The sequence below is a fragment of the Microchirus variegatus genome, assembly GCF_963457635.1.
Source record: "Microchirus variegatus genome assembly, chromosome: 13".
Lineage (NCBI taxonomy): Eukaryota > Metazoa > Chordata > Actinopteri > Pleuronectiformes > Soleidae > Microchirus > Microchirus variegatus.
The window spans coordinates 11393499-11402716 of record NC_139814.1 but is presented as its reverse complement, the minus strand read 5'-3'; the positions used below and the strand labels follow the sequence as shown (position 1 = coordinate 11402716).

At 39.3% G+C, this 9218-nt stretch overlaps 2 protein-coding genes across 2 annotated transcripts in view; one reads left to right on the top strand and one right to left on the bottom strand.

Annotated features, from left to right (window-relative positions):
* The window catches only part of tuft1b (tuftelin 1b), a 7340-nt gene extending 1828 nt beyond the window's left edge, over positions 1–5512 (top strand). The window contains exons 6-11 of the mRNA XM_083899818.1: positions 1996–2106; positions 2874–3097; positions 3477–3582; positions 3904–3987; positions 4317–4411; positions 4507–5512. Coding sequence (XP_083755944.1) covers positions 1996–2106; positions 2874–3097; positions 3477–3582; positions 3904–3987; positions 4317–4411; positions 4507–4579 — 693 coding nt within the window. The 3' untranslated portion in view covers positions 4580–5512. The remainder of the gene's footprint in view (positions 1–1995; positions 2107–2873; positions 3098–3476; positions 3583–3903; positions 3988–4316; positions 4412–4506) is intronic.
* Positions 5513–5941: 429 nt separating this feature from the next.
* On the bottom strand, positions 5942–9143 carry LOC310935812 (protein C1orf43 homolog). The gene is made up of 7 exons (XM_083899772.1): positions 8854–9143; positions 8648–8749; positions 8115–8223; positions 7963–8016; positions 7549–7715; positions 7201–7259; positions 5942–6469 (listed from the first exon to the last, which is right to left on the bottom strand). The coding sequence occupies exons 1-7, from the start codon at positions 8926–8928 to the stop codon at positions 6262–6264; spliced, it is 774 nt and encodes a 257-aa protein (XP_083755898.1). The 5' UTR covers positions 8929–9143; the 3' UTR covers positions 5942–6261.
* Between the last annotated feature and the right edge of the window lie 75 nt (positions 9144–9218).

Sequence of the window (9218 nt, the reverse complement as noted above, 5' to 3'; positions counted from 1 at the left end):
ATAGCAAAATGCAAAGGCTCACTTACACTCTAATAGCATGCGTGCACACAGAAACACACTGCCTGCAAACACACACACACTCATATACACTATCAAATATCACATGCATTATTCCAAACTCATCGGAACATCTCCTGTAACACAACACCGTCAGCTACCAAGGAGGTAGCCAGAGCAGGGAGGGAATGTGTGCATTGTGTATATCTATACCTTGTGACCTATATGTGTTACATGACGCTTTTACAAAAGCGTGACTCACCTTGGCACAGCACAGTTATTTTGCTTTTCCATTAGCGATAGTACCTTGCACCTGGTACTTTCTTAGTACCTGCTCGGGAGAGTAGTATCGGCTCAGCGGACTACTCATGACGTCGTCAGTCCACCGACGCAAGAATCAAAGCAAACAATGCCTTACTGTAGATCAATTAAGTATATCTTAACAATCCTGAAAAAGTGTGTTAATCTCCAAATATTAGCAAGGAAATGTCTAAAATCTCATCTGCTCCGGTCACGCTGGAAGTACTGAACAAATCTTTTTAAATAACTGATTCTAAAGATTCACTACATCAACAATAACTGCTTTACAAGTCACTAGTTGGTGTGTGTCACATGTAAAATGAAGTCACAGCAGTTTCATGCAGCCGTGCTATGATGAACCCGCCCACGTTGAGGTGGTACTATATTGTAATGAAAAACCAACCAAACCGTGTACAGTCGAGCCAAGGTGGTACTATATATTGGAAAAGTGTCATAAATGGTGTGATATTCCACAACAGTGCTAATGTACTGTCTGTCTGGTATTGTACTTTATTTTGACTCTTTGAACGTTGGCCCAGAGGTTTAGGATTCTATCTAAAGCATATTTTTTATTTAGCATAGTTTGATATTTCATTCATTATTTGTTGTATTCGTGTATAGCTCGTGAAGTATCTTTGCTATATTTATTCTTCTACATTTTATTATATTTGTCTACTTTGTATTTTGATCTCTTGTATGTTTTTTTTGGATACCGTGCTGCTCTGACACATGTATTTCCAACTTTTGGGAAATACAAAGTACACTTTTTTTCCTACATAAGTCCCTATATTCCTTCCTAGGGATGTGAATCTTTGGGTTTCTCACGATTCGATTACGATTCTTAGGGTCCCGATTCGATTCAAAATCAATTATCGATTCAAAAATTGATACAATGCATACTGTGTTAAGGCATATTATGGCATCAAAACAATGCAGTTTGTAAGATAATGTGATTTTTAAATAAACTGATTCCAATGATGCAATCACGCAAAGGCAAACTCAAGACAAAAGATTTTTATTCGTTCAAAACAAATGCAAACTTACTTACTGAACAAAAAAATAACTTGCATAAATAAAAGCTTAGGCTAGCTGCCCTTTTCTCCCAAAAGTTACAAAATAAACTCTACACAAATAACACAAACTGCTGTTTTGTGTGGTTTTTCAAAATAGAAACTACAAAAAAATATATATTTTTTTTTTTTAATCGTTTTTTTAGTTTATCAATCGATTCAGATTTGTGGATGAATAGAATCGCAATTCTTATGTGAATCGGTTTTTTGCCTCCCCTCTATTCCTTCCTACCCCTACCTTCCTCCCTACCCATGTACTTACCTTCCTTCCTCCCTACCCACCTACTTACCTTCCTTCCTCCCTACCCACCTACTTACCTTCCTCCCTCCCTACCAACCTACTTGCCTTCCTCCCTACCCACCTACTTACCTTCCTCCCTACCCACCTACTTACCTTCCTCCCTCCCTACCAACCTACTTACCTTCCTCCCTACCCACCTACTTACCTTCCTCCCTCCCTACCCACCTACTTACCTCGCTCAGACTTGACTAAACAGCCTTTCACACACTACTGGCCAAACAGCCTCCTCTTATCTGTTTCTTAGCTCCTGGCTTGCCCTCAGGTTCATGTAGTTAGTCAGATTAAATCTAATTGAGCATGTCACTTTCTGTCTCCCTCTGCTCTCAGGTTGCAGATAATCAGGAGGAGACTGCAAAGCTGAGGGAGGTGACCAAGCGTCTGTATGCGCAGCTGAAGGAGATGGACAAGAGACATCAGGAGGAGAGAGAGAGACTGCAGGTCTGCCTCATGAGATGAGCAACATGACACGATTTCCTGTGTGCGAGTCTGAGTCATCCTCTCTGCTGCTGCCCTGTCCTTCCTTTTAATCATCTTCAATATCCTCAGTGTCCTCTCTGCATTTCATCCTCCGTCTTTTGACCCTTCGCTGTTTGGGTCTTTACTCTGCAGCACGTTCAGGGACACTGTCCATAGATTTGTTTTTACCAAAGGCAGATGTTCTGTGCCTTGACTGTATGGTCTTAATTGTGCAGAAACAAAATATTCCAATGATACAACAGGCAGATTTAAGCCAACCTAAATGTCTTGTCATCCCCAAGACATGACAATTTAGAAATGAGTAACTGATTATTCAGTTTTAGACACTATTTCAGCCTTGTAATACAGATATACTGAACACATTCACAAGATGTATGCTGTACATACCTCTTAGAATTCTGCAAAAGCAGAAATAAATTTTAATTAAAAATGTTCCTTTCCATCATTCAGATTTATCCCTCACACACACACATTATATGTTTTAAATGCTTAAAAGTTGTATCAAGAAATTATCTGACAAATAATAATAATACCAGTTAATACAGCAGATCTACAAATATCATAAACTTGCTGCAAAAAGGCTTCAGATCTTCAGACAGGTGTGTGACATGTTGACGTAACCAACAGGAAAAATAACCCAAACTGTTCAAATAATATTATTAAATGCTAAATGTTAATTAAAATTAACTATACTTTTATTGACTCTAACGCCTTTGCTTCACTCACAGGCAGAGTGCAATGAGTACCGCACTCGTTTGATGGAGCAGTCTGAGCGGCTACAGAAGGTGGAGGAGCAGTCGGAGGACAGAGGTCTGCAGGTGGAGGAGCTGCATCGGCTGGTGGGAAGCATGGAGCTCGAGAGCAGCACTCTCAAAGACAAGATGGCGGAAGGGGAGGCAGAGTTGCTGCAGCTTAAAGCGAGCAGGGAGGACGGAGGGGAGAACGAGCAGAGGTGAGAAAATGCAAAATACATTTGTTTTTCACAAAAAGCCAAAAATGAAGGAAAAACTAAAATAGCAATACATTTTCAGTGATTTTTTTCATTTATGTCACAATTTTGCTGTTACTAATTTGATAAAGTTTCCTCATACAATCAACAATAATATAAATGCAGCACTTGACTTTTTGCTCAGATTTTCCATGAATTTCAGTAGATGTAAAGCAAAAGGCTCTGTGATGACCACCATGTGTCTCCCAAAATTTAATATTTGAGAGAAATGCATTTGTGTACATGGGAAATCTGACATCTTTTATTTCAATTCATTAATAATTGGACTAAAAGTGATGCATTTATGTTTCGTTTAGTGCATAATGCATCTGTGTTTTTGCAGGTGTGTTCAGTTGGAGAAGGAGGTGGCCACCCTGAAGGAAAAGATCCACCACCTTGATGACATGTTAAAGAGTCAGCAGAGGAAGGTCCGCCACATGATCGAACAGGTATTTATGCACATGAGTAGTTTTTTTCCCTGGTGGTGCCACTTGCCTTCAGACACACTGCACTGGCTGTCATCAGTGCCCACAGACTTCCATTAACGGAGGCCATTAATGAGGAAATTAGATTTTGAGGAGGCAGACACATAAAACGTTATTGATTTGATGGAGTGTAGTCAAGCGGAAATGTGTGGTGAAACAAAACTGCTGTATCAGGAATAAGTGATGCCAAGTGTTGGGGAAACGTTTGTGCTTCTTCTGAGCATCTCACATTGTGTGTGTGTGTGTGTGTGTGTGTGTGTGTGTTTTTTGTTTTGTCTGTAACAGCTGCAGAACTCCAGGACTATTCTGCAAGAGAGAGATCGAGTCATTATGGACCTGGAGGAGAAGGTGGCCTTCCTGGAAGCAGAGGTCTGGAGTCTGAATCTTATTATTTTCTATAATTTTCAAACCATTAGTATTGACATGAGATTTTAACACATCAAATGTGTGTTTAACAGTAGTGAAACCCGCTTTAACTTCCCAGTTGTGTGGAAAGTGTGTGAAAGAATAACACAAGCCTTATCCTTTAAGCTTGAAACACCACACAACCACAACTAATTGCTTAAATGCCCTAAAGTTTCCCTGAATGTAGCTCCTTCCTTCTGTAAAGCTCCTTTGGTCTGTGCTGTAGCACCAGACAGAAGCTTACAGGAGACATTGTAATGTGTGTTCTGTCTTTTTGTATATTCTCTTTACAGAACAAAGAGATGCATGACCATATGGAGTATTTCCTGTCCGGACAGAATCCACCTCCCCTGACGTCCAGTGACAACAAACCAGAAATTGTTTACAGGTGACGATCACTTCTTATTTGTTCTCTTCTTATTATTCACATCTAAATTAATTCTAATGAGTTAATTCTTTTTTTCTAAATCCCCCTCTGTGTAGTAAACAACTCACACCGACATCACATAGCAGCAAGGCCCTCCCATTCATCAAAGTCATTGAGATCAAGTCCTGAATGGAGTGTCTACCAGGGGGGTGGTCAGAAGTAAAGAACTGTAATTTTATATTTGTATTTAATCACTTACTACCAGTAGAACATAAAACAAAGGTTTGACAGTTTAACAAGATGTTCTCCTGATGATCCTGTTATGGGTTTTCTCAGTGTCAAACAGAATTCTAATGGGAAATTCAAACGTAGACACTCACATTAGAGTAGTGTGCATTACTGCATCACAGCAGGTTTTAAAGATGCTGTGGTAGATAATAGATTGTAGATAAGTTGTAAGTTTCCAGTGTCATTGTTTTCCACCTTCACTTCTCCTATTTGAGATTCTGATATAAGCAGTTTTAACAGGTCAATATAAAATATTATGAAAGATGTGTCAGTAGAGTTGGAGGTGTTGTTGGGATATGGCTCTGTTACACATACACATACACATGGACAAATGTGCATATATTGACATTATTTTGAGTGTTTTCTGCACTCCCTTCATTCTGCAGCCTCCTTGACCGCAGTCCTCAGGGGTTCAGGGTCAAATTCCTCAGTGCTTTGCACCATGTTGCCAATGAGCAGGCAGCAAGTTGGCCATGATGTATGTTTTTCTTAAATATTTTTCACTTTACCTTAGACAGGTTCATATAAGTATGAGTCATAGTCTGACCTTTATTTCAATTTGCTTGCAGATACTTCATAGAGGCTATGTGTAGAGAAAAAAGAGATTTTTGACATTCATCTCTGCTGCCAAATGCTGCTTCAGCACACTTTCTATCAATTGCTTTGTGTTAAATGGTTGATTTATTTAACAATAGTATCTTATTTAATAATAGTAGCTGACTTAAAGTCATTAATATACCTTTTGACACTATTGTGCAGATTGTATGGACCTGTTTTTCTGAATACTGACTGCACTCTAGGACGAGTATTTGTATAAACCACATAACCTTTCACTGTGAACCTTGTAGAAAGTGAAACTGTACTTCTGACTGTGTGCTTTCATTGTAGATTTTGTTCATTTCTATTTAAGTATAATAAAAGATCTGGTTTGTCTGAGTCTTGTTCTACCAGCTCTTCTGTACTGCCACCTAGTGGATATATTGACGACACTGAAAATGAAACTGTCTTGTACCGTTGGTAAACTGTTGTTTTTTTTTTTTTATCTCAAACCACAAAGTACACAATTTCACACAAATACAAATGTAACACATTGTCAATAAAATAAATTACAAGTGTCCATATAAATATCTTACATATAAACAAACAAAAATCAGAAAGGTAATCATTTGTATTCATATGTGGGGGAGGGGGGGATCCACATGATTTGTAATTACCGTTTGCTGTTTTTTCAAAGCAACAATCATAATTGTACATTAGGTCCAAAATAAAAAAAAAAGCTTTGGTGTAAAATGTGCACATACAGGAATCAACATAACAGGAGAAAAAAAATATTAGAAATGCTCTGAATATGGACATTCTTTTCTGCATATTGCTTTGAAGTGACTACAAAAATAACAGACAGTGCATGATAGTCATCACCCAGTCTGAACTTACTGTAAGGAGGTTTTCACGACTTTACAGCTCAATCCGGAAGCACAGTCTATTACAGCTTTTTTCTTCCCAGTTGTCCGTGTAACTGTTGTGCACACATGCTCCAACACGATACCGACGACGTCTGACTCTCAGTCCATTCTTGAAATGTTTCACAGTGTACTCTCCAGTGTGTTGTAGTTGTCCTTGAAACTTTTGAGCTCCAAAAAGTGTTTGGGCCTCTTGCTGCGCTGGCCAGTAGAGGGCAGGTAGGTGACCTGGATGGTGGAAGGAGTGCTACGAACAGGAGATCCTGTCAGGTCCTTTGCTGCAGACTGGTGCTGCTGGTCCAGACTGGTGGTACTGGAATAGGCCTTCACCCTGAGTGAGAAGACAAAGAAATGTGAAATGAATGGTTGTAGGCAAATGGATTGGTCTGGATTATTTTTTACAGTCTTTTTACCTGTTTAAATAAGAAGGCACTTGACCGCATTCAGGTCAGTTCTGCTGCAAGCCATATCATGCCTGTTTTAACCTCCCTTCACCAGTTACCAGCAAATTTTAGAATCCCATTTTAAAATCTTGACTCCAACATTTAGAGCGCTGCATGGTCAAACTCTGACCTGCTACAGCTTCACACCCCGGCCTGCAGTCTGAGGTCAGATGTTACTTGTGATTCCAGACCCATTTCAAGACGCGAGGTGATTGCTCCTTTGAAGCAGTAGCGACAAGACCGTGGAACACTCTCCCTTTATCCCTTCCCTGCCTAGACACTGTTGAAGCAGTTTTATTCTTTTTATTGTGTTTTTCTTGTTTTTTTGTTTAAACTGTTTTATCCTGTCAGTATTTTATGTATTTTACTTGTATCGCCTTGTGAAGCACTTTGCTATTTCATATTTGTGAAAGGTGCTATATAAATAATATTTACTTACTCTACTCCAAGGAAATCTTCCCTTTACAATGTATTATTGTGCTTACAATGAATGAATAATTGAGGAAGACAACAGTAGCGTGCACCACGCCTTGCCCTGTTGGTTAGAGAGCAGTGCAGACCCCCACACTTCTTGCAACAATTAACAATGTCAAGTCTGGGCCAGTATGACAGCACTTACACGTCAGCTAGTTCGCTCAGAGCCTGCTTATATTCAAGAAACTCAGCCTCCCCGAACACCTGGAACAGGGAGTAGAAGTTCAAATCAGTAACATATTGCAATAGTTAGTGAAATAACTAAAATTGTGTTAGTTACTATGGCGTAACTATGGAGTGTTCATGAAATAATACAAAAAATGGTCCCACAATACATTGCTGTATTTTATGACTTAAAATATTATGTATATCTGCAAATCTCAATGTACAGCTCACTACAAAGTAAACTCTTTCATGTCTATTTGACAGGGAGGAGAGAGTGAGTGAACAAAGGAATGATTTGGAACACGGTCACAAGAGCACATGTACACACCCCAGTTCCATGGCGAGCACTGTCGTAGCCCTCTAGCAGGCGGTCAATCAGTGTACTGTGGCTGCTCTTTATCAGAGAGTGGGAGTTGTGTAATTCGAGGAGCCAGTTCCTGAAGTTGCGTCCTGTAAATGCACTAGGACTCCGGCTTATCTCCTCCAGAGGAATTTCTGACATCCAAACAGGAAGTGACAATAAGTAAAGGTGAGGACAAAACTTAAATACACAAGATGAAAACACTGGATCACTTAAGAAAAAAGTCTGTCCTTACTAGCATATGTTTTTGAAGGATTTTACTTAAGATTATAAAAGGTATTTAGTCCTATTTCATAGATAATTGTGAAAGAATAACCTAATTGGCATTATGAAGATTATCACTGCAACCGCATCATCAATAATCTTAAATTTTGGTGTCACCTGAGTCACGGATGGCGTCCAGAGCTTTCATTCTGTACAGGTAGTTGTAACAACCTTTGAAATAAAAACAGATGAAATGATGGATGAGACTCAATAGTAATTTGCTATGCAAAGACAATTGAATGACCAGTTGATTTTGAAGAGTGATTTACTAATCTGTAATCCCTGCTTCAGTCTATCATCTTCCTCTGATAGGAGACGAGGTTCGAAGCAGATCTCTTGGACTGCGGACAGCTTAGAGTCAATCTCCTCCTTCAAACCCTGTGAATTCATTCAGGCAGAAAATACACACACTTGTGAACCCATACACCAACATCAGCGACTGTTGCAGATTCAGCTGTAGCCCTTGACAGTGAAGGAAAATAATTAAGGTACTTGATCCAGCGTGATTCATTAAAAGAACAAAATTATTAAAACCGTTTAAGACAGGGGAAAAAACGTTTAAATACCTCTTAATTAAATATGTTTAATTTGTTTGAGAGAACCAAGTCGTTATTCTTCGTATTTATTGTTCGATCGTTTATTTATACAGATAATATTTTCTTATTGCTTAATACTGTAGTATGCTGTATCTGCTGTGTTCTTTGATAGTTTTGAATGAGTTCAGTCTGTCTGTATTTGGTATGTTTGTATAAAGGAAATTAAGAGGTTACCACAACTATATTAGAGATATTATTCACTTTACCTTAGGAGCATTGTGGCCAATTGGTGCATGGGGTCCCCGACGGGATCTCATTGCGAAACGCATGATCTGCCTTTTGACGAAGATAAACAGTAGGACGAACACCTGCACGCACCCAAAAGACACAATCACAACGACCAAGACAACATGTTTGAAGTCACACTAGCACTTAGCAGGTAGCTAAGCTGTGCAGCGATAAAGCCACTCACCAAACTCCCATAGGCCATGACCAAAACAACATTAACCCCCGACAGAGGCGACGACTCTGACATGTTGTCGGTCATTTATGATTACACTATATCCACGGGTAGAACCTGTTAGCAAACAGTCAATGCAGTAGCTTAGAAGGTAACAGTAGAATTATCATTTTTCTAGAAGGAATGGTCTCCGTGCTAGAGAAGATATATGAATTATCGTACTACAGCTTTTCAGAAGGTTTCTTAAATAAAACCTACACCGAGGCAATTCTGATATTGTTCTTCGTGTTCAGCTACATACTGTATGTAATTACGCAGTTGAGCTATGCTAGCTGTGCGGAAACTGGGCGACAGTTGTTGCCGGTTTGCGACAAGAT

What these genes read in the sequence shown, in the direction of transcription:
- LOC310935812 (XM_083899772.1), bottom strand. Translation starts at nt 8,928, where the DNA reads ATGACCGACAACATGTCAGAGTCGTCGCCTCTGTCGGGGGTTAATGTT. An exon ending in GGACGCCATCCGTGACTCAG is followed by an intron (nt 7,716 to 7,962) that starts GTGACACCAAAA and finishes TTTGGATGTCAG; the next exon opens with AAATTCCTCTGGAGGAGATA. An exon ending in CTGAGCGAACTAGCTGACGT is followed by an intron (nt 6,470 to 7,200) that starts GTAAGTGCTGTC and finishes CTTCTCACTCAG; the next exon opens with GGTGAAGGCCTATTCCAGTA.